Genomic DNA, 24,628 nt, shown 5'->3' with positions numbered 1-24,628 from the left:
TAAAAGTGCAACTTACACCTTAGCAGACATGTTGCTTTTAGCTTGGTAACTGCACCAACACATAATTGATGGAGCTCCTTTAGTTTCAGTAAATGACTGTCAAAGTTTTTCACAGTTGGAAATAATCTCAAACAGCTGAATATGTGTTTATTGTGTGGTAAAAGTGTATCGGGTTTCTATTGTCCTGCTGAATGACAGACGATTTAAGTAAAATCACAGTAAAATTGGGAATAACTTAAAATGTAGAGATTTTGAAAATATACCAGTCACTAATCCATGCTTATTTGTTGACAAGAAGACTCATAATGTCAAATTTCACACTGTTCCCACAGGACTGTAACCTTGTGGGAATTGAATTGTGTGAAATTTTTATGGCTTACTCATAAGCAGCTTTTTTTCCCTAGTTGCACCTTGTTAGCTTTAAAATCAGCAGCAGGAGCAGAGACAAGTTGCTCATGCTGTAATGAACCTGATTTGAGTAAACAGGGACAAAAGGAAGAACAGAAACAGAAAAACAAGGAACCGTGGCCTGCTTCAACTTGCCGAGACACCAGAATGTGTGTTTCTCAACACAACCTCTCAGTTTTTCTGTCCTTTTAATCTCTGAAAGTCTCAGGTCACATGACAGGACCAACACTTATCATGTGGCATTTAAACTAGTTTGACCATTTTGAAAATCAGACAAGGATCATCTGATTAGGTATGACAACGTCATCACTGTTAAAGAAAAAAACAAACTTTAGGAAGCATTATGCTATTTCTTCTCGTTGACCATGACCTTGTTTTTCTTCTGTTTTTTTGTTACAGCCATTATGTGTCTGCATGCTATTTAAAGATCTTAGTAATCATCAGTGACTGACTGTATGCATTTTCTATTAATCTCTGACCATTTAGGATAATTACTTGTTGAGTTATTGCTGTTTTTATTTATATATTTTCTTGAATTGAAAAACGATTCCAACAAGTATAATGATGCAGTACAAGAAAGAGTTTACATGGACTGAAAATGTTCCGGTTTTAACTGCAATGATGACAAAAGGCATAAATAATTCATCAGGGGTTTTGGCCTGAACCCTGTTATTGCATCTAATTATAGTTTTACAGGAACAAACATTGCTCCAAAAATAAAGCACTTTATTTTCACTTCTGGCCTTTATTTCTTGGCTCACTATATTTATCAATTTAGTCAATATGGCTTGTATAATTTTATTTGTTTGTTTATTTATACATTGATGTGTAAATCAGTGTGCAGACTGATTTAGTCATGAGTTCATAAATCCTTATTACTCAAAGAATCGGGTTCTTGCAGGTTACATGTACATCTGTTGTGTTTCAACTTCAGCTAAAATGATGAAAAAGTAATATAATTTACAAAATGTTTTGAAACTTAATGGGTAGTCATATTAGGTTTTTCTGAATGAATTAACTTTTTTTTCTACAATCCAGCAGCCATATCTCCGTATAAAAATAATCACAATAGAAGACATACTACAAATTTAGTTTTCTGTCTGTATACCTATAATTTGACTCAAAATTTAGAAAATTAATACAGTCTGTTATTTTAGGTACTGTAGTAAGAGACCAGGTTTGTGTTAATCTGTCAGGTGCTGAACGAAAGCCTAAGTCGTTATAATAAATGACCAGCAATGATTGGTTATCAGTTGTGGTTAATGGTTGACCATTTGATTGGTCAACCATTACTTAATAAGTTAATATGACTGTGTTTTCCCTCCCATTGATATTCTTAGAATATCTGTCCGTCCTACACGGTTATACATATATTTATAAACAGAAACTGTTATGATAGATTTGTGCACTTTTTTTTTTATTCCCGCCCTGCATGGGTCCTGCTGGTTCTCAGTGGACGGTTAAGAGAGACACCTGATGCCGTCACCATCTGGTCTCATCAACGCCAAGAAGAGGGAGGCAAAAGGAAAGAAAAACAATGGAGCTGACCTGGCTCACTCTCATCTCTGTGTTAATCGGTGAAGGACAATGTGTTGTTCTTACACCACACTGTAGCCATTTAATACCCAGGAAACATAGTCGCATTAGGTCCAGCCATATTTATATAAAAGTATTTTTGTTTGTTTTTTTTTCCTGCCAAAAATAGGCTTGAGTGGGATCATCAATATATTCATGGATGCAGGGTTTCACCAGTAATACGGAGATTTTCTGGTGTAGCATGTGATCTTATTTTGTTTGTTATTTTTCTCCTGCATTCTGGCTTTCAGGTCACATGAAATAAACTCATGATTTATTTTAAATGCACGAGAAAAGATGCATAACGGCAGAAATGGGAGTTTTCTCTAATTTTTCACTTGTCTTTTTCTTGATTTTTTTAAAAAAAATTACTTTTCTTCCTCCAGGAATGGGGTGAACGTGGAAGGAGCGACCCATAAGCAAGTGGTGGACCTGATCCGTGCAGCGGAGAAGGAGCTGGTTCTGGCCGTTCTGTCCGTTCCGCCCCAGGAAGCTGATGGATTAGAAGGAGGGGAGGACATCCAGCCGAACTACGACTACAGCGACAAGCAGGCGGTGCCCATTTCCATCCCCATGTACAAACATGTGGAGCAGCACTCAGAGAGGTTTGTGGTGAGTAGATCTGACCCCTTTTCTCACTTGTGTTGCATGAAACGTATAACGCTACACCTAAATTATTTTGGTGATCAATTAATCTATTGACTATTCTACAGATTTTTCTTTGAAGAACTTTAGCATTTTCTATACAATATTAGAAATATACAAAATATAGAAATGAACAAATAATTCAAATTTATTGCCTAAAATGCAATAAGAAAGCATTTCTTTAATGAATTTGAACCGGGTGAGTATTAAAAAATGCCACTTGAGGAGTTTTGGGCAAAATATATTAGATAAGTGTTTTATCTAAAAAGCAAAATGTATTTACATTTTGTACAGTTTTGGCTGTATTACTGCTTTAATGTTTTTTTCTTTCTTTCTTTTCTTGAGTCTGTGTTTTAGCTAATCATTTGGATAATTGATTAATCACAATTAATAATCATCACAGCTCTTAAAATGTACCAGAAAAAGGAACAATTGCTTCAGGAAACAGACACCTGCTGAATGTTTTCCCTAATGCCAGTTTGCACGTCTTTCATTGTCAGGTGTACAACGTGTACATGTCAGGCAGACAGCTGTGCTCGAAGCGCTACAGAGAGTTTGCCATCCTGCACCAAAACCTGAAGAGGGAATTCTCAAACTTCAACTTCCCAAAGCTTCCTGGGAAATGGCCCTTCTCCCTGTCCGAACAGCAGCTGGACGCTCGGCGCAGAGGCCTGGAGGAGTACCTGGAGCGAGGTAGAAACGCACGAAGCCGACACAATGTTTGATTTGTTTTTATTGTGTGTGTGTTGGCTTTTCAGTTTTTTTTATCAAGTCGAGCTAAAACTGCATTTAACATGTGGATCTTGTGTAATTTGGATGAAAAATACTCCTTGTGGAGATTTAAAACACAATGTATTGTTAATATTTAACTGCTTTAGAGTTATTTGCTTTTCTCATGCATTTTCTCTCTGTTTTTGACTCCAGTATGTTCTGTGCGGGTGATAGGGGAGAGTGACATCATGCAGGAGTTTCTCTCTGAATCAGATGAGGTACGCTTCATATTTACTAACATTATTCTTAAATTATCTGTATTCTATATTTTGCTTATATGAGAGGATTTATTTTTCACTTTTTATAATTTTACCTCTTTCCCTTTTTTATATTTTTACCCTGACAATGAAAAAAATGGAAAAAAATGTACTTGCATTTTATTGACTTGGAGTTTGTTTGAAATATTTTTGAGAACTGCATTGGACAAATTTGCAACATAATGATAATGATATCTAATAGGAATCCTTTAGTATAAAATCTATACTATGCAGCTTGGATTCCTGACTCCTGATGAACAAAACTCTGGCTATATGATGAGATACCTTCAGTCCTGACGTATTCCAGAATTTGTGGAACATGTACAATAATAAAAACAGTAGTAGAGCACTATCAGTGTAAATAATCTGTACTAAAATATCCAGAGTGTTATCAAAACTGTTGCAAAAATCTTAAAATTTTGGTTTAAAAAGCTAAATATGAGTTGCAATCCTGTAGTTACTCATAAACTAAAAAGACAAAACACCAGCATGTATGGTAACACACAAACTTTAGCTGTAATAAATGCAGCTCTACACTCAACACTTTTTGTGTTTCTGCGTGCAGAACTACAATGGAGTCACAGACGTGGAGCTGCGGATAGCTCTGCCTGACAAAACCACCATCTCTGTGCGGGTTCGTAAAAACAGCACGACGGACCAGGTGTACCAGGTAAGAGCAGCTGCTCACTGATGCACCTGCAAAAAGCAGTTCATGCTTCACGCAAATGACACACTGGAACCTGTCTGCTCAGAAATAACTGGGTTCATTTTGCTCTTATTTTAATTTTTTTAGGCATTAGTGCTGAAGGTTGGAATGGACAGTATTATGGCAAGCTACTTTGCTCTTTTTGAAGTCATCAACCATTCTTTTGGTGAGAAATTTGTATTTGTTGTAAAGCTTTCTATATACATTTCTATATATTTCTATATATGATATACATCATATCTACTGATCAACATTCCAGTTGCTATTTATCAACGACAACTTTAAAAAGAAGAGTTTTTAGGTTTGATTTAAATGAATCTAGTGTTTCAGCTGTTTTGCAGTTTTCTAGAAGTTTACTCTAGTTTGGAGGAGCATAAAAAGTGAATTCTGCTTCTTTATGTTTGGTTCTGGAGATGCAGAGTAGATGCAACAATAGATTTTTAATGTATTGTGGTGCTAAGCCTTTCGGTGATTTCTAAACTAACAGAAGTATTTTAAAGTCTTTTCTCTGCGCTACAGGGAGCCAGCGTAAAGCTCTGGTTTTAGTGAGAGTGTGAGTCAGTTTATTATACGAGTGCCAGACTTCTAAATGTGGGGGTGTTACCTGAGGGCAAGTGTTGTGGTAATTCTGCTGTGATTTATTTTTATTTAAGCATGCCACGGGCCTGATTCTTTTCCCTTCTCCCTGGTTTGGTTGCAGTGAGGAAACTCGCTCCGAACGAGTTCCCCCACAAGCTTTATGTGCAGAACTACACATCCGCCGTTCCTGGGACGTGCTTAGCGCTCCGCAAATGGCTGTTCAGTGTCCAAGAAGAAGAGCTGCTCAGAGACAACCCGCTGGCGCTACACTACTGCTTCCACCAGGTGTGCTAACAGCTCTGAACCTTTTTTTTAGGTTAAATGGATATAGTCCTTTGAGCAGAGTTCTTTGCAGAGTTTGTCACCACAGCTAAAATAACAAGAAATTTAACAAGGCAAATTATGTAAGAAATCATAAATGCATTCATTTGTGTCTAAATACAAACAGCAGCCTGAAACACACACTATGAGTTTGCATTGCAAATTAGCAACAAGCCCGTTAGAACCGGCGCACAGCTGTGTGCTGAGTGGTGAGGTCGTTCATTACCTGAGGCCTGTGCTGTTCAGCAGTGACCCATCAGAGGTTCTCAGTAAGCCACCAAACAGATCATGCAGTCACTTTGAGCAAAGTTGTGAGCAGAGCTTTGGTAATCATGTAATCATATTTTTATTTACGCATTATCAAAATACAGCAAAGAGGAAATAAATGCTGCTGGACAGTCACACTGAGTGTTTTTGCCTTGTGAACATGTAATAATTTGCCAAACTCCGTCTCTTTCTGCCACTCTTCCCTCTCCCCCCTTCATCGGCGCTCTCTGTCCGTTTAGGCACTGGACGATGTGAAGAAGGGATTCATAAAAACGGAGGACAAATCCTACCAGCTGCAGAAACTGGCAGAGCAGCGCAAGATGGCCACAGTCAGTACCACAAGCCAGTCTTTGTTTACTGGGAGGGACTGGGAGGACTTCTCGGCAAATCACTCCCAACACGAACAGAAAGAGTCAGAAGTCTTTTCACAGTTTAGAAAGCAACCCTCAATGGTTCACTCAGACTTAAAACCACCAAGCTCACACAGATTTGTTTGAACCATTAAGTCACCGCAAAAACACAAAATCTTTTAATTTATTTTTTTTTAGTCTAATTTTGGTGCAGTTTCTAAGCACTTTTGGCCTAGTTTCTAACGTAAATATCTTGGTGCATATGAAACAAGACAAAACTAACTTACAAGTAACTTTTCAGCAACATATATGATCCAATAAATCCTTATTATTTAATAAAAATACTAGTTATAACTGAAATAATCTTCCAGTGGAACAAGACCATAATATAAGTTAAAATGTCTTGTTCTGGAAATGTCTGAAAAGTTGCTTTTCAGTAGCTTTGTCTCATTTTAAATGTGCTAAGATATTTCCACTGGAAATTAGGCCAAAATTCTCTTAAGATTTAGAGTTTTTTGAAGTACTAAAGTCTGTGTTTATGTCACATCAAACTGCAGTGCCTTGTGAAATGTACTGACCTTCACACTTCCCTTTGACAGTAACAAGTTCCTGTGTATTTTATCAGGAGTTTATGTGATAGAGGTGGAACTAGAAGAATATTATATATTTTTCTATGTTTTTACGCACATTTTAATGTCGTGTGTAGCGTTTTTCTAGCCTAAATTGTGACTTTCTCCTTTTATTTCTGTGTAACCTTTGTTGTTGTTTTTTTAATCACATTGAATTAATCTGGTTAAATTGCTTAGAATAATATTGACTGCTGTTTGCTGTGATGCTTGTTAGTACCTGAGCCTGCTGCGGACATGCGAGGGCTATAATGAGGTGGTCTTCCCCCACTGCTCCTGTGACTCCAGGAGGAAGGGCCACGTCATCACCGCCATCAGCATCCATCACTTCAAGCTGCACGCGTGCACCGAGGATGGCACGCTGGAGGTGACCATGCTTGAATGCAGAACGGCAAAGCAGACCCTGCGTTCACATCCTCACTTTCAAATTTGGTGCTTTTTTTCCATTTGTGTCGGAGTTTGGCCTCGACTTATTCAAACCTGGATTTTCCATGAAGATATTCTCTCCGACATTCAGATGAATGTTTATTTTTCATTTTAGTCCTTCTGTGTCTTTCTCAGAACCAGGTAATAGCTTTTGAGTGGGCAGAGATGCAGCGCTGGGACACTGACGAGGAAGGCATGGCTTTCTGCTTCGAGTACGCCAGAGGGGAGAAGAAACCGCGCTGGGTTAAGATTTTTACTCCATATGTACGTTTTGGTTTTACATCTTCTCTGGTTTTGTGTCATTTATTTGTTTACTAGAAATGTGATAAATCTCAAGGTACTCACTGTCAGAGATGATGGATTGACATTCAACTTATGGTAAAAATAGTTATTTTACGACGATAATATGATTAAGATTTCACTGTCCTTAATGCACCAAGATTTGTAATAATGAAAGAGGAACAACTAGAGGAGGAAAATATTGGTTAATTATTATCAATATTTTCACCTCAATATTTAATTGTAAGTCAGTAACATCAAAATTACCTTTTTTTTTACCTTATATTATTGGGCATTTGCTTCAAAACCCCAAACATAATGAAAAAATAAAGTGTTTCTCTGATATGAATTTTCATTCCTTAATACCTAGAAAGAGAACTTAACAAAAAAATGCTCAACAAATGCGTGACTGCAGTTATAGCAATCACTAAAAAGTGCAAAATTATGTAATTTTTTGAAATGCATGTTTGTTGGGAAAGTGGGGTTATCTTTAATGTACAATGTGATAATAATACCTTTTGCCTCGTATGTATGAATAAGCAAATGGAAAGTGTCATTAACAGGCTTCCCTCCGTTTTCTCTCCTCACAGTTCAACTACATGCATGAATGCTTCGAGCGTGTCTTTTGTGAGCTGAAGTGGAGGAAGCAGGTAAGGGACTCCTCCTTTCCTCTTTTGGGAAATATGCGACCTCGTGCCAGCTTTGTATGTCTAAACTTAGCATGTTCTTACATTCTTCTCTGCAGCCTCGCATGCTTTCCTTTGGATTTGTGTTTAAAATGTCAAGCTTTTGATTCCCGTGTGTGTTGTTTTTATCTCTTTCAGGTGGAGGAAGAGGAATCTGATAAAGACAACAAAAACTGCAGCAACAATGGTGAGGAGTTCTCAAAGTTCATAAGATTACAGACTTTAGTTTGTTAAAAGCACTCCTGCAGTTCAAGAGGTTAGATTATCGCACAGGAATATGCAGTCTGAGAGCCACTTTGATCGATGGCAGCCATCTATTACATGAATTATGCAACATCGTATCGAATCAAGCCTAAAATGTCAGAGGAAGGGGGAGAATTACAACCAGTAATTTGTTATTTATTGAAAATGAAATTGTACTGATTGGAATTTGGCAAATGTATCTTTCTTAGAATGTGCACGTTTACATTTATACCCTTTAGAGTACCTTGCAAAAGCTTCTTTATGCTTTTGCCACAGACTCCAGGGAGTTTTATTGGGATTTTATGTGCCAGCTGATCAGCTCTTGTGTGATCTGCTTGTGCAGTAAACACAAGCAGTAAACTTGTGTTGAAAAGGGTATTCTTCACTCATCTTAATTCTGCTGCATAAACAATACAATATTAGAAATGCATTGAAAGATGCAAATGAACAAATTATTCAATATGAAAAATGTTTTATTGCTTAACATGCAATAACGGCATTCCTTTAGCAAACATTTGATTGTTTGCAGCATCCGCAGCTAAAAAATACTTCTATCATCATCATATGATCAGCTCAATCCTTTCTGCTTGAATTAATATTAATACAGTGCAGGATTGATCAGTTGATTATTTTATGAATTAATCGATTTATAACTGGATAGGAAAAATTGCTTATAAAGAGATTTTTTAAGCTAAAACTATACCACTTGAGGAATTCTGGGTAGATCATATTTACTGACAAATGTTTTTGCTTTTTTCTCATCTTAAATGTAAAATGTATATCTTTTTTATATAGTTTTAATTACTGCTTTGAGTTTGTTCTTTCAGAAAATGGATTTTTTGCAAGTCTGTATACACCAGTTAACGATTAATCGATTACTGAATTAGTTGACAATTAATCATGATTAATCGGATCAATCGTTTGAGCCCTAGTTGTGTTCTTGCAGCATGACTTTCAAAATAAGACGGTCACTCAGACTTGTTGCCTTCCAGAATACCTGCCTCCTCTGGAGACGCAACAGAAGGGATGGCGCCACCTAGGGGGGGAAATCGCAACGTCCTAAAAAAAAAAACCAGAAAGAAAAAAAAGAAAAGGGTATTCTTCACTCAAACTAAAACTGATCCACTCGCATCATCACAGCCACCTACAGAAAGCGACCATTGACAAACAGAAGAAGTGAGAGTCTGAGGCGGAGGGGGGGAAAACAAAGTCACTCCCAAAATAAATCCAAGGATGGGCAGAGTGAGAAGAGAAGCGAAGGAGAATCAGCATCAACCAGCTTTTGTGTAATTTACTAGATCTCCAACGTGTGTCTGTTGTTTTTCCTCCATGTGACGTTTGGCTCAACACTAGAAAAGTCTCACCACTGGACGGGTCGAGGTGTGCAAGCGCCTGATTCTTTACTAATCAGGTCGAACACCCTCGCAGCGGGTGAAAGAGCTGATTCACCCGCTTGTACAGCTTCTGGGATGACTATTGGGTCCAGATGTTCTGCTTCTGGGTCTCAAAAGGCAAATCGAGCTGAGACACAGAGGGAAAAAGACAAAGAAGAGGAGAGGTACAGCAGACAATGGGTTCCACTTCTTTAAGTCAGTGATAAACACAAGCAAAATCCTGCTCTACACTTACACTGGTGCCGGACATTAACAGAAGTTTTTAGTTTTATGGGGTTTTTTTTCTGTTTCTGGGGTTCTGACTTTGTCGGAGAATATGGCCAGCACAAATGTAACAATGAAAATGGATGTGTTCGTAATTATTTGTATGTTAACAATTATGCCTCTGTTAAGAAAATATAGATTAATATAAGACCAAGTAAAATTAGGGGTTCTTTTTTTTTTGTTTGTTTTGATCTGACATAATGAAACGCTAACTGAACTGCTGGCAGGGAGCTCAAACTAATCCATCTTTCACCTCGTCCTCCAGCCTAATTCAGCAGAGAGTGACTTCTGTTGGCACTTCGCCATTAATCTCAACATATTATTTATCCTCATTCCAAGTGATATTTTTTCTTTTTTGTAGTTTACTGGCAAACATTGTTGTGAAGAGGTGGTGTTGACATTCTCAGCTCCTGAACAAAAAAACGTCTCAAGCCAAAGCTTTAATGTTTTTGAAATGTCTCACTTTATGCAACGTCAGTTTGTGAATACAAACATGACGGGACGGGATTCACGAGGTGAGGTGTGCCGAGCTGCAGTTTTGTTGGGTGGCCACCAGGGAGCAGCAGCAGCTAAGACGGGGAGCTGGAATGGAAATCTCACTGTGATTCCCTCCGGGTCTGTAAGCCACCCGAAAGTATCAGTCTCCTGCAGTTTGTCCATTAAGCAAGTCAGGAGGAAAAGATGTGGTGTGTGTGTGAAAGCAGATGTGCATGGAGGTGTGTGACTGCCATCCGCATTCAGAGCGATTCCTCCTCCTGCACATACATGAATACAGTATTTGATGTGTGCAGATGCACTTGATAAAATTTAAATTTGACAGAAACCTTTGTGACTTTCTGATGAATATGGTGGTTCGTTCGTGTCTTTCTGTGTTGTCAGGAGACGGCGTCAGCGTCTTGATTTCGGGGTTGTAGTTTTGTTTGTCCCGCCGAGGGTTAGAGGTTTATCTCTGAGGCATGGGCCGGTTAGCGGCGTCGGCGTTAAAGTTTCAGAGCAGATAAAATTCCCCAATCTGCCAATAGATACCTTTTAGTGATTTAAAAATTTTCTTCAGCTGTACAGAGCAAAGAATCACACAGCTCTGCTCTAACTCTCTTACTCTTTCTTTACTAATCTGCAAATACAAGGTATAACATAATGTAGGTGGTTTTGATTTATGCACATACAACTTTAAAAGTTAAACATGTATGCTAGTTGGATTAATTATTGCTTTTCTGTTTTAAAATTAGGCTTTGACTTTTCTTTTTTTTTCCATTTAGATTTTTGAATAAATATTAAAGTAATAAAGAAGGTTAAGGTTTAGAAAAGGCAAATAAAATACAGCCAGATCCTAATAGTACATAAAATACTGAATATAAAGGGCAACCAAAATATGTTTAATAAACATATGTGCAATAGAGAAGACAGGCAGCACTTGTAGAAGAAACACTGAAAATGTATAAATTTAACATTTAAAAAACTAAAAGGCAGCAAAAGGTAAGCCATGGATAAATTTCAAAACTATAAAATTAGGCAAAAAATCTATGTTAGACAATCAAATGGCTTAATAAAGTTAAGCCCAACATTGTTCCAGATTTGGTTTTCAGGCAAATCTTTTCACTTACCAACATATTTCCTCTGACCAGCTAGTATAAGAAGGGTTGGACTGAGCGAAAACCAATAAAACTTTTATGCTTTTATTGTTGAAGTTGATCCTCTTATGTTTTATCACCTTCTGAAGGATGCTTGCACCATTTCCTATTGGAAACAAACTTTTTAGTTGGATGAAAACTAATTTTGAATCTTGAGCTCAAACACTATTTTTTTTGTAAATAAATTTTTGCATAAACACCATAAAACGTTGATTTATTTTTATTGTTATCATACAGTGAGAATCTCAGACCGGCCCATGCCTGTTCTCAACCAATCATTTCTGAGTCATTTCTGAGTCATTCCTTCGCTTCGCTCACAATTTGCCAGCAACCAGAAACTTGAAATCAATACTTTTTGTTCATGGCGGTCTTTCTTTCTTTCTCTGATGTTTATGTGTAAAGTGTTCCGCTGCTGTCATAATAAGCTTTCCGTAGGCATTGTGCCGTCTGAGTGCGTCCTCTGTGTTTGTCGTTGACATTGCTGATAAGCCCGGATGCTCCGATTGGACGAGTCTGATGAGCTGTTGGTGTGAGAGCCTCAGATTGAAGATGGAGGGGTTTAAACTGTAGACGGCAAAGATGTTGGACAGATTTAGACTAATGGGGGTTTTTCTCCTGTTTGACTAACATTGCTTAACCCACACACACACACACTCGCAGAAAATAATAAATATATTCCCGCCTTTCTGCTACCAGAGCAGCATTGTTAAGTGAAGCTCAGAATATGTCATGTGATAGTTGCCTTTAGGTTAAAAACAGCTAACATGTTGGTGTGGCGTCTTGTGTTGAACTCATCATGGGTCGTTTGATTGAGAAGCTGCGGATGTGCGGGTTGCTGGACCACCAAAGTAATAGCCAATTTGGATCTGGATGATTGAAGAACTGCAGCTGCTCAGCCATGATGCTGTTGTTTATTTATTTTTTTCCTCCCCCTCTGCGCGATAAAGAGACGAGACGGTCTGAGGGTTGTGATTGTGCGCGCTGCCTTGTTTGTCCTCTGCTGCCTCACTCTCTCCAGGTTTAGTCTCCCGTCATCGCAGGGGGATGCGGTTGCCGTGGCAGCAACACGTTGGCTCAACACGCTCAGTGCAGCTTCTGTTCCTTTTATTCCCGCCAGCCAACCGACTCGCTCCTCCTGATAATGTATTCAGAGCTGTGTTTGGGGTTGTGTGTGTGTGTGTCTTTTATTTTTATTTTCTCCCCCCACTGTTTGATGTTTGTTCTCTGTCCCCGTGGCTCGTGCTGCTGTGAATAGATTTATAGAAAGCTGCTTCAAAAATATATATATATATATTTGTGGTTTGTTTTTGTCTCGACTGTGTCAGATATCATTTCACAGCTCGGTCATTGGCAGGTGTGTGTTGATGGCGTCGTCCGTCGAACTCGTGAAACTTAATGTCATGATAATGAAAATGAAAGCAAAGACGCGACAGGAATGTAAAGAAGTGCGTTTTGTAGAGATGACAAGTTGTGTACGTGTGTGTGTGTGTGTGTGTGTGTGAGATGCTGGGCGACCCGCGCTTTTAATTACGCTGTTGTTTTTCGAAAATAATTCTTTCAAGTAGGAGATAATTGACATGAATGTCGGTGAAGCAAATATAGTGATAGTGAAGGTAAAGTGAAAGAGAAACAGAGCTTATTCCTCATTAACTAGACTGTCGTCAGGATTTTTGTGTTAAACAGGTATAGTGGGCCTTTTCTTTTTAGATGTGGAGCATTTCATGATGATCACACTCCTCAGATGTCTTTGGGTTATTTTTTGTTTGTTTGGGTGGTTCAGTTGGAGTCTCATTACCGACACTAATACCTGAATTAGAGATGCACCGATAAGAGTTGGTGGTTGATGCCAATTTTTCCTGGTTTCTTTGTTCAAACTATGATTATTCTTGAATGTACACCAAATTGACTTTAATATGCACAAATTCTCAGTAGAAACTATCTTGCTATCTTGTCAGTGGCTGACAATCATGGTTTCCTTATCTATGCTTCTGGATTGGCTACTTTGTAAACGTCAGCCAATAGTAGCATTTCTCTGATATTTCAGATTCCCTGGTAAAAGTTAAACTTTTTTACAACTATCTATATCTGATATATTTTCTTTCAAATATTTCAGATATGCATTATGAAGACATCCACAAGTATCACGGTTTTCCCAGGGTTTATAAGCCTGGCGGGTCACCAGGCTTTACTTACCCACCAGGCTAAGCATTGCTTATTTATTTAAGTCTCTTTAAAATGTTTCCATTTTTTAAAGACTTTATAGTTGGTGTTCAGGTATTAATCTTCCAATCTTTTGGTTTAACACATAATTATCAAGTGATATTTTAACATTTTTCTGGGGGAAACTTTGAACAGGCACATTTTTTTCATGACCAATTCCAAGTTACATTTTTCTGAAAATTCCACAAACAGGCAGGTAATCAAAATGTGTCTTGGGTTTTTTTTTATTTTTTTTATTTGTCCTTTAGCAGGTTTGTTCCTCTGCTGCACAGCCATGTGTTGCCATTTGACCCCAAAACAAAAACTCTTGTACCAGCAGGATTTCAAAGTCAGAAACTTTCAAAAAATGTCTTGGTAATTGTGGGAAACAGCTGGAAATAAATTACATAAATATTTGTTTTCCCAGCTGTCCATGTCCCATTTGCAAGTGAAACTATTTTCCAATTAGATATATTTGAAAATACAAACAGCCTGTGCCTGTGATGAAAGAGCACACTCTGCATGTAGGGGGCGTGGCCTCACTGTGCGCTATGTGCATGTGATAGAAGACCAGTATGAATATACTCAGACTTGCATGCATGAACACAAGAGCTGCACTTCTTTAAAAACTTTTTTCATTGCATTAATTTTACTTAAAATTGCAATTACTGTATTGGTTGATTAATCCACATTTCAAAAGTCACTTCTTAGTCCCATAAATTGCCATGTAAAATGTTTGATTTTGAAAGTTTCTGGATTTTTGCTAGCAGGATCATTTCTCTAGGAATAATACTTGATATTGTTTTCGAGTGTTTAATGTTTTGCCATCTCTTGCATACATTGGGATTCTGATTGTTGTTCAGACTACTTACTGTGATCCTTGATCAAAACCCAATAAGCTTTGACTGTTTATATGAATAGACAGTCAAATTTTGGTAGAGTTAGATTAAGTACTCAGTTCTCAAAGCCAGTATGAAGCGTCCCAAACTGGGTATTAATTGACACCTGGTTGGTCCAAAACGTCCTGTGACTGACGACTCCTTTATGCCTCCGACGTTTTCAAGTATGAAAATATCAAAACCGCAAAAGTACAAAATGTTGGAGACAAAATGACCAGTACAGATTCTTACTCCTCATTGGAACACTTTGTACAAGCTTTAACAACTAACGACTTTTTAAATTCATTCTTCTAGTATCCACTTGTCGTCTATTGTAATTTTGCGGATGAATCAAAACATTGATATCCACCTGATTATGGATCGTAATCAGTCATATTTACAACAGTCAACTGGATAAAACAGGAACCAGGTCAAAAATCATTTGAATTTGGCTGTAATACAAAGTCTGTAGAAAGTAATCTTAGTCAACCGATGGGTGAAACTGAAGCAATAGTTTACATAACTCATAAATTACTGAACTACACAGAAAACCGAACTTCTATGAAATAATTTGAGTTCATGGATATGAAAAGTTTCTTTCTTTTTTTTCTCTTTTCAAAGTAGTGGCAGAAATGGCAACACGTGGATGTAAAATGAGGCTATTAGCTAATAACAGGGGACGTCACACTGGGTGTGTGCTTGAGATGAGCTGCTGTAAAGTTATTATATTATTAACTCTATTTAAAAATAACACACTTAATGAACGACTTCAGGTTTCATTTTAATAACTTCTTTCAACTTATGTGGTTGAAAATAGCGTGACGTCTTCTGACATCCACTCTGAAGAGTGTTGTTATTACGACTCGTGGTCTCTTCACTAACTGGGAAACAATTGATTTCTGTCCTTTTCGCCCGGTTCTTCTCGGTGCATCTCTTGCGGAAACTCAGTATTCATCCAGATCAGATCAGTGTTTGCATCTTTTACCTTTAATTAACATGACAGGTGGATGTGTTTATAAAATATTTGCCTACTTAAACTTATCTGTTCACTGCTTTGAAAGGTTTTCCAAAGCAGCAGGAAGACGCTGACACATTAAAGAAAATACGTTTTCAAAAACTGTCATCACCAAGGTGTTGTTTAACGAGTCCTAACAAAAGAAGCAGACTCGTTTTTTTCTCCAACTCAGAGCCTTTTATTTATTGGAGCAGATTTCGTAAAGATTGGTGGATTTCTCGTGCTTCAACCATCGAGGCGCCGGTTCAGCTGCACGGAAGACGACCACAAACGGTGGTTAAAAGACATGCGGTTTCTCATTCAATAAGTGTATAAAGACTACAATTAACTCAAGCTAAAAAAATAAAACAAAAATAAAAAAGTATAAGGTTTTATATTTAAAAAGGTCTTTGAAGGTTTACTAACCAGTATAAATACATGAAAAAGAAGAAAAAAGTTTTAAAAATGTTGTGTAGAGTAATAAATTGTAACAATATTTTAAATAAAGTTCTATATATTGAGAAAAAAAAGGTGATTGTGTGCATTTATTTCCTTTCTCTTGGACATTAACAGCTTCCACTGGGATTGTTTTCCTCTCTGATTGTTTTCATCAGACAGACCTCACTAAACTCAAAACTATAAAGCAATGAAGCAGCAGCGGCGCTCACCTGGGGACGTATCACAATCCTAGAGGAGACGTGCGTGCAGTGAATCTTTTTAATTGTGATGAAAAATCTAACAGAAATCAAATGCATAACTCATTAGGCATCTCTTTGAGTTGCCAATCATCGTAGTGTTGGTTTAATGCAAAGGTGTCGTTTGTTCATGCGTGGGTGGCTTTTATGCAAAACGGTTCATGCTGAAGGTAAATGTTGAGCTGGGCTCGCAGAAAGCCTGAGTTGAAACACAAAGTTTCATCTTTTTTTTTTTTTTTTTTGGAGTGGAGCAGAAGACAGATTCTGATGCTCTTTCCTCATTGTTTTCACCGTCCGCCTCGCATGACAGACTCACATTCCCTGCCTGCAAACGGACCCAGGTTGACCTGCAAGGGAGAAGTGCTTTGCAGTAGATTACAGGTCCAGAGGCCGCGCGCTGCGGGGTGCAGACCTGCAGGCACATCATCCCGGCAGAGGCAAGATGACATTTTGATGTGCACACGCTGCATGGGTTTTCAGAGCGCTGCTGCACTCCGAAGGGAAGAAATGGCAGACTGGGGTGAGGGATTAAAAAAAAAAGTCAATAAGTCAGAGGTTGCTGGTGCGCCACGTGCAAGACATGATGCTCCGGTTAATGTCTTGCATGTCTCATTGGAACCACTGAAGTTCAAACACCTTTTGAAGCTTTAGGTTTGGCTTTTGTTGCCGTTCCTTCATTATTGATGTTAGAAAAGTATAATTATGGGGCTAATTTAAATGCTAGCTGCAATAAGACCTTACCGATAGTAATAAGTGTTTCTCATTTACCCTTGAAATTATTTACATCAGGGCTCAATGTGCTGGTTTTTGAGCTCTTAGCCTACTTCAGAGTAGACTAATTATGGGATTTTTATTCTACAGGCGTTATAACAATAAAACTTTGGTATGAAATGAATCCACTTAATGTAAGTAATCAGATATTTAATCGTCTTTCGAAGGGAGAGGGATCATATTTCACATAGGTCCAGGTTGCCTTTTGATAGTTGGGGCCATAAAAATGTTCTAAAAAAAAAAAGTCTAATTTGGAAACTTTATGACCCCAATTTAGCTCCACAGTTTCTCTATTAAATAGTTGTTTTTTCAGCAGTGATTTGTTTCTTTGCTTTAAATGACAGAGACATTAGACTTTTATTTGATGCGCTGAAACATTTGGATGTGACAAACAAAAGCAAGAAACAGAAGAAATCTGTAAGGGAACCGCGTCTTCACGGCGCTTCACGTGAATCAGAGTCGATTTGTGGCCGGGTTGTTTGCATTTTGGTTCTTAGCTGCAGCTCAGAACCAAAAGAAACAATTAGCAGCCATGCAGGAAACAGACGAGCCTTTCTGTCTGTGAATATGGCAAACATCTCTAAATTATCCCTATAATGTGAAAAACAAAAACTACTGAGTAAAACCTTTATTTGTTGCATTTCCATTTATATTTATTTAACTGGAGTTTTTATTACATTCATTCAATTTTTTATTTTATAACAAAGTAATGAGTCAACATTTTTTGCATTTTTTTTTTTTTAATGAATTGTAATCGCAGCTAAAGAAATCCCAGTACTTCTTTCCACTATTGTTCACTGACACTCCAGCAGAAAGTTTGATATCTGCTCCAAATAATTTAACAGCAGGAACAAGTTGAGGTTTAATGGGGATCTCCAGCTGCTGTTTGAGGAGGAGAAAGCAAAACATCCTCGTCTTACAACAGGAACACCTCCCCGCCGAAAAGAGCCTCTAAGTTTCCCTGTCAGACTGGAATAATGACCTCAGAGCTGCTGCTTATCTAGTGGTCACACCTGAGGAAAAATGTGTCAGGTCCACTTATTGTCCACTTGTCTTGAAGCTCCGGTGTGGGAGTCTCTCCAAAACGAGTTACCGCCGGCACTCTTCTTCTTCTGCTGGAGTCAATTATTCCTTCTTTCCTGTGTGCAAAGCCAGTCACTTCTCCTTGTGCTGAATCTGGAATCTTAAATGACATTATGTAACCGCGCCTCCCTTGCCCTCCACCCCCCTCTCTCTGAGCTTGCATAATCACATATATATTCGCTCAGAGCCGAAGCAGAAGACTCGGATTATCTCTGTTTATTTTAGCTCTTTGAGAAAAATCTGTACTTGCATAGAACTGTAGCATTTTTCCTGGAGGAGCGCTGAACATGAATATTCCCTCTAACTAAAGCGAGTATCACAAGATTTTAAATGCATGCAAAGTTGTGTTTGTTACTTAAATATGACTTCCAGAGTGGCATCAAAAAAAAAAAAGTAGTACTACTTTGCCTTCATGCTTCACACCACAGCAGTCAGCGTTCGTTTTTCTGTGACATTTATTGTCAGTGACACCATAAAATGGGCCGTATGGATAATTCATCTTCACTGAATTTTATCAGCCTCATCATATTAAAGACCATAACATCTCAGGCTGACTCTCCTGGGAACATTTTGCTACGTAGAGACCCATGAGGTTCACCTGGTTTGTCTCCCTGCTGCTGGTTCGTGTTGCCTTTGACCTGCTGGAGCTTGAAGAGGAAACTTCCTGGATGACGCTTCAGCGTGAAAGTGGAGACCGAGGTCACGTTATGGGAAACAGGAAGAGAACGAGTGTGGGCTGACTTCTTTTCTTTTTTTTCCCCCGTAGTTTGTTTTTCTCATCTTGAGAAAGACGTCAATAAATTTGAATCATTGGAAAAGCTTTATTGTATCACTCAAAAGGTAAAACATTTATTCCAGGAATGTAATTTGTGTTCATTTTGGTGATTATGACCTTCAGGTAATGAAACCCCAACATCAGGTTTCTCAGAAAACTTTGAATCAAAATGCTTAAAATGGTAAAAAATACATCAATAAATATTTTACTGCACAATTGCTGGACTATGTTCATATACTGTACAGTGAATATTTTACCCATAAACATCTCCAGGCTGCAGTTATCCCTGTGTGGAGGACGCACTTTTTTTCCCTTCCACTCAACATTTACATGTTTGTCCTTCATGCTTTAGATATGAATGCATCACCTCTTCAGTATGTCGTTAAGTGCTGCAGAAGCCCGACAATCCACCTTTTATTGAATTAAGGGAAACATTGAAAACATGAAGCATTTTCTCAAATATATATACTTCTCTGGGGAAAAAAAAAGAAGAGTCCACTGCAGTGAACCCCTTTAAAAACCTGGTTATTCCACCAAATACTCATTTCTGAACTCTTCCTGAGTTAAAACATTAGTATTGTTGTTTCTAAATCAATATGAATTTATTTTCTTTGCATTGTTTGAGGTCTGGAAGCGCTGCATCTCATTTTCTGGTAATAAATACAAAATGTTTGCTTGTAATTTCAGAGACATGTCAGTGATCCATAGAATAAGATAACAAATTTAATTTTACTGGAATAAATACCTATAAAGAGTAAAATCAGAAAATAGGAGCATTTTAAGTTGGCTCTTAACTTTTTCCAGAGCGGTGTACAAATGTATGAATTATTCAAATAAATGTCTCATATAAAAATTAAACATCTTGATGATCCACAGGATATTTGGTAAAATATTCTCTGGAATAAGAAAACAAGAGTGGAAATTTATTATTTTTTTTAATCTCTATTTATGCAATAAATTTGCAGCATTTCAGAAAAATAACTTCATGCAAACCATCAAACTTGTAGTGTGATGGACTGGGGCTGATTTGCTTCTTTACTTATTTAATACAACTTTCTGTAATCGATAGAACAATAAATTCAGCTCTTTTAACCTGAAGCAAACATGAGTCATGCAGCAGAAAAATTAAGCTCATAAATAAATGAATAAAAATATTTCTGTGCCCTGGGCAAGTTGGATTTAAGGCCCAGTCTTAAATCCAATTGAGGTGACCTTAAGAATTGACAAAATAAAACAACCAGTGTTGCTTAAAGTGGATTTATTATTCAAAATTCACACTTTGCATGTTTTTGTATGTTTAGTTTGGTCTCAACTGTTTCTAAAAAAACAACCCAATTGTTTTTTTTTACACCTGAGAAATGAGCTGTTTCAAAAACCTCCCAATTATTAAGTCACAATCACCAGTCACTGCTCTGATACCTAACAACCCAAATAGACACAGCATGTTTGGTCAGCTGTTTTTACAGCTCTATGCACTGTATGATGGCTACTGGATAAGACACATGTTTTGTTGACTTACCATTCAGAAACCACTTGATGCATTCTTGTTAGTTGTGCAGGAGGCTCCATTTCTGCTTTTCAAAGATGTACGGTTGTGTAATTGCGCATCAGCCATTTTCTGATGAGTGTAAATGTTGAGCTGAGGGGGCGTGACCAGGAGCAGATTATTTAGAATCAAACTGACAAGATGCCCTAAAACAGCACGAAATAGACAGAAGTGAGCAAATTAAAATCTCATTATCCAAGACTGATTTTAAACTCTTATTTATACCAAGCAGCAAAAACAGAGTAACTGTGTAAGGGAGTCGCTGCAGACCGATTGGTTGCAACGGGCCAGTGTCCCACTGGGTGAACACCTCATATCCACTTAACCCTGTGACCGCAGCGGCCTGAGCAGGTTAAAGGACAGTCTGTAAAACCAGTGAATACAGCCAGGCAGGATTAATCAGGCCTAACGACACATCTGTAGACATTAGGCTCGCAGGGGAGAGGCGGGCATCAATCAACGTCTGGAGAGTCTCCCTCTCCCTGCTTCTCGTCAGCTCTATCGACCGGCGCTTTGGGCCTCTGGTAATTAAAAGGCATTGATCGAAACCTCAGCCGCAAGATTGTTGGTACACAAGCATGCAGCCGCAGCGCGCCGTAGCGGGACTTTTAGAGAGGGAACAGGTGTGCTAACACACCGGCTGGCTGCGTTAACATTGTACAATTTGCATTTTATGGATTGGTTGTACGCAAGGCGCTTGAGTTTGTCAAAAGTTTGTCTTCCTGCACTGGCTGAGATTTGCAAAACGTGCAGTAATTAAATCTTTGAGAGCTGCAAGAGGCTGGTTAACCCCCAGAGTAAATAAGTTCGGGGGGTAAAAAAAAAGAATCGCTTAAGTGTGTGAGTACGGCAAACCCGTAGGCTCATCTTCCCCACGGACACCCACAGCCTCCCTCTCCCTTTTTATTCCATCTGAGTGAACACAGTAAATCTAAGTGCTGCCAGATTGCTGGCGCTGCACATTTTTCCACCGTCGAGTTAGCTCATCAGGCAGGGAGCCTTGGCCAGCCTGAATGAGGACCGGTGCACTACTATAAATACACCAGTGACTCTTTACTCATCCTGGCACACTGACTGAGTGACACAGTGAAGGCCGCGCATAAACTCCATTCCCCTCAATGGGCGTGTGGACGCACAGAGATATGTCTCTAATTTCTGTTTATTTCTGGAGTATATATTTCTCCCTCTGGGCGTGATAAAGTGCAGCGACCTTTCATTTGATGCCGGTGACTGAGTTATACTTGTCTGGGCGCACATCTCCGCTGCCACCGTCCTCCCATAAATCTGATGAATTACCCAGGATGCCACTCTTTCCTCTATTAACCCCCCTTCCTCTTCTGCCCTTCCTACTATACCCCCCACCACCACCACCTCTTTTCCTTCCTGAACCAGTGATCAATTAAGTTCCTGTCCAGCTCCCACCAACACATAAGCACTTCCTGTCCCTCTCTTTTCCCTTCACTGTCATTTTTCTCCTCTTTTGTCTCTGCCACCAGGCAGAAGAAGAAGAGACAGGAAGACAGCAGAAGAAGAGAGGCACTCTTCACTTTGAGGCGAGACGAAGACAGGAATGTAGCTAAGAAAGTCGGCCTTCAAGGTAAGAGCCGGCGTTAATCCATCCATATTGTCCGTGAGATTGGGTAGTGAAGTTCAACGAGAACAACCAGAGATCATTCTTTCAGCAAACGATGCAAGTTATCAGTTAATTATTAGTTCGAAAGTTGATTCATCGACGAACAATTAATCGATAAGCGGCCATTTTCTTTACAACTTGAGTTTTCTCGTCGTAACATGAAGAACTAAATTCACTGAATTAAAAGGAAACATCATGAGGTACTGACTGAATAAACTCACATCGATAAACTTAGACATATTTATAAAATATAAACAAAATAGGAACCTGTAAGTTGCTAAACAGGAAAATAAAAGATAAAAATAATGTAATACTTGATTTAATCCCCCATGATGCATTGTGTGGCCTTTTTGTACCGTCATCATCACGCCTGTTCCTTCATGGAAAATTTGTCATTGTTGAATGAGAAGTTGCTCTGAGCGCCATTAAGGTGAAACGTCAGGAGCTTGCTGATTGTTTATATTTTCAAAACAGAACCGCATGAAGCATGTTTTATATCGGACACTTGTTGGACCATTTCTCTTTCCCGTTCAGGTGTAGCTCCGCCATCTTTAATCCCGTATCCTCCCGTTAAGGATTACCATGCGCCCTCTGCTGGATGGAGTTCAAACTGCTACAGTTTTAAGTCAATAATTCCTCAAAATATATTTAAAAATATTGGTTATAATGTCAAAAAGAAGTGTGATATGCATTGCTAAACTACACCCAGTATTTCCATTCACTCATATTTTCACATATATACTTATTTATTAAACTCATTGGTGGAGAAAATGGCAAAAATAGAAATTATGACATTATGAACAGCTTTGGGGGAGTTGGAACATCATTCATTGAAATTTATTGCGAAAACAACAACTCAAACTTTTTATAAGAAATTTAACACGATAAAGGAAAAACAATACGATAAATGCACCACAACCAGTTGTAGCTTTTCTCCGGTTTCACAAAATGGATGAAGATTGAACTCGAAACTCCTAATAGTCCTTCAACAACTTCTCAACTGAGCCTCCTGAATCGCCTGGAGAATCCTTTTCTGCAACTTCGAGCTTCAACGTTCCCAGGAAAACTACAAAAATATTAATGGTTTTCTTAAATAAATCAAAGTGGCAATAAATTTGGCTGTATGTCGCTAGATCCAGTGAAATCCCCAAATAGCAAATCTATCCAACACCAATAAACACAGGCCGTGAGGCTAAGCACTGAGATTTATTTTCCTCCTGTCATAACAGGATTAGAAGCTCATTAATAAGCCACACATTGCACTGGTCATGTTTTCCTATCAGGATGAATGGAGGCGCTCTTGTTTAATTCCCAATCAGTCCCACATACATCATCCAGCTGCTGTAAAAACTCTCCAGAGCATCAGAGGTAAATTAATCTGCAGCTGAAACGTTGAGGGACGTTTGCTGAAACTGCAACATGCAGCATTTCTGTCCACCATTTAATGACATCAAACTGGATTTGTTGATGTGACAAAAATACTTCACAAGATGCCAATCTCTGGTTTTAAAGGTTTTTCTTGTTTTGCTTTGTTTGCTTCTTCTATAACAATTAGATTTTGTATCTTTGCTGGCAGTTTGAAGGTAGTTTATTTATTTTATTTATTGGAAACTGGTTTTCAGTAACCCTTAACATTAAAATTAAGTTAGTTCTTTGTGACACATCAACCTGAAAATGTACAGTCCTTGTAAAAGAAGAAAAAAAAATCACTTGATAAAATGCCACGACCGAAACCCCAGGAATTAATTGCTTCTGCCCATTAACCTGAGAGGCATCAAGGAAATGATTAACATTGTGAAATATTTTGAACAGCTGCCAATTTTCCCAGGAGGAGATACACCAAAAAAGCTTCATCACAAACTCTTCAAGCCTCAGCTAGCATGCTGAAGGTTGAAATTACATAACAGAACAAGCCAAGAGAAAAGCCTCTTCTCTATAAAAACAACGGTACCGTGACTCTGTGACCAACAAGACGACGGAAACAAGGTTGTTTTGACAGATGAGCCCAAACAGGATGGCAGCGATGATCCTAAACACAGCAGCAAATATCCCCCAGAATGAGCGAGAAAGAAAAGAGTTATGACGCGGCGGCGGACGAGCCGACATCCGGACCTGAAGCCGACTGAAATGCTGCCCTGAGGCCTTGAGGGAGAAACAAATGGAGAATAGAGAATTAATAGAGAATGACAATATTACTAGATTATATTGAACGCATTCAACTGAGACAAAAAGTACATTTAGGATTTAATTAGAAAGCTTTACTTTGTAAAACTTAAAAGAATCATCTTGATAGTTTCATGGTTGTGTTACAATGACGACAATACGGTGTAAACTTTGTTTGTTCACAAATACATCACAGTAACCAATAACCAATAATCAGTGATTGATTTTAAACTTGGCCAATAAACCTGGTCTCCCTCTCACAGAATCACCTTATCGATATTTAAACTTGTTAGTGATGCTGAGGTTCTTAGTAGAAAAGGTTTTAGAGGGTAGAGGGGGTTCTGCCTGAGGCCCCATATTACCTTGGGCCGGCCCTGCATGAACAGCCGCTGTGATGCGGATCTCCGTAATCTACCTGGAATCTACCTGGTTCCCCCGGTGGCCCTCATGTCAGTCCACCGAT

At 38.5% G+C, this 24,628-nt stretch overlaps 1 protein-coding gene across 2 annotated transcripts in view; it reads left to right on the top strand.

Annotated features, from left to right (window-relative positions):
- Positions 1 to 24,628, top strand: part of snx27a (sorting nexin 27a) — a 43,944-nt gene that overhangs the window by 2,546 nt on the left and 16,770 nt on the right. Inside the window, exons 2-13 of one of the 2 annotated variants that reach the window (XM_055053668.1) lie at positions 2,370 to 2,595; positions 3,129 to 3,321; positions 3,553 to 3,617; positions 4,222 to 4,326; positions 4,450 to 4,528; positions 5,063 to 5,226; positions 5,769 to 5,858; positions 6,723 to 6,872; positions 7,067 to 7,195; positions 7,801 to 7,860; positions 8,035 to 8,083; positions 21,866 to 21,966. In XM_055053668.1, coding sequence (XP_054909643.1) covers positions 2,370 to 2,595; positions 3,129 to 3,321; positions 3,553 to 3,617; positions 4,222 to 4,326; positions 4,450 to 4,528; positions 5,063 to 5,226; positions 5,769 to 5,858; positions 6,723 to 6,872; positions 7,067 to 7,195; positions 7,801 to 7,860; positions 8,035 to 8,083; positions 21,866 to 21,921 — 1,366 coding nt within the window. In that variant the 3' untranslated portion in view covers positions 21,922 to 21,966. Of the gene's footprint in view, positions 1 to 2,369; positions 2,596 to 3,128; positions 3,322 to 3,552; positions 3,618 to 4,221; positions 4,327 to 4,449; positions 4,529 to 5,062; positions 5,227 to 5,768; positions 5,859 to 6,722; positions 6,873 to 7,066; positions 7,196 to 7,800; positions 7,861 to 8,034; positions 8,084 to 9,131; positions 16,024 to 21,865; positions 21,967 to 24,628 lie in introns of those variants that run through there. The other variant, XM_055053667.1, reaches the window with a different exon arrangement.

This window comes from Poeciliopsis prolifica, unplaced genomic scaffold (genome assembly GCF_027474105.1).
Source record: "Poeciliopsis prolifica strain line A6 unplaced genomic scaffold, Auburn_PproV2 SCAFFOLD038, whole genome shotgun sequence".
NCBI classification, from domain to species: domain Eukaryota; kingdom Metazoa; phylum Chordata; class Actinopteri; order Cyprinodontiformes; family Poeciliidae; genus Poeciliopsis; species Poeciliopsis prolifica.
Note: the sequence above shows the minus strand (reverse complement) of the source record. Positions and strands in the feature narration are given on the sequence as shown.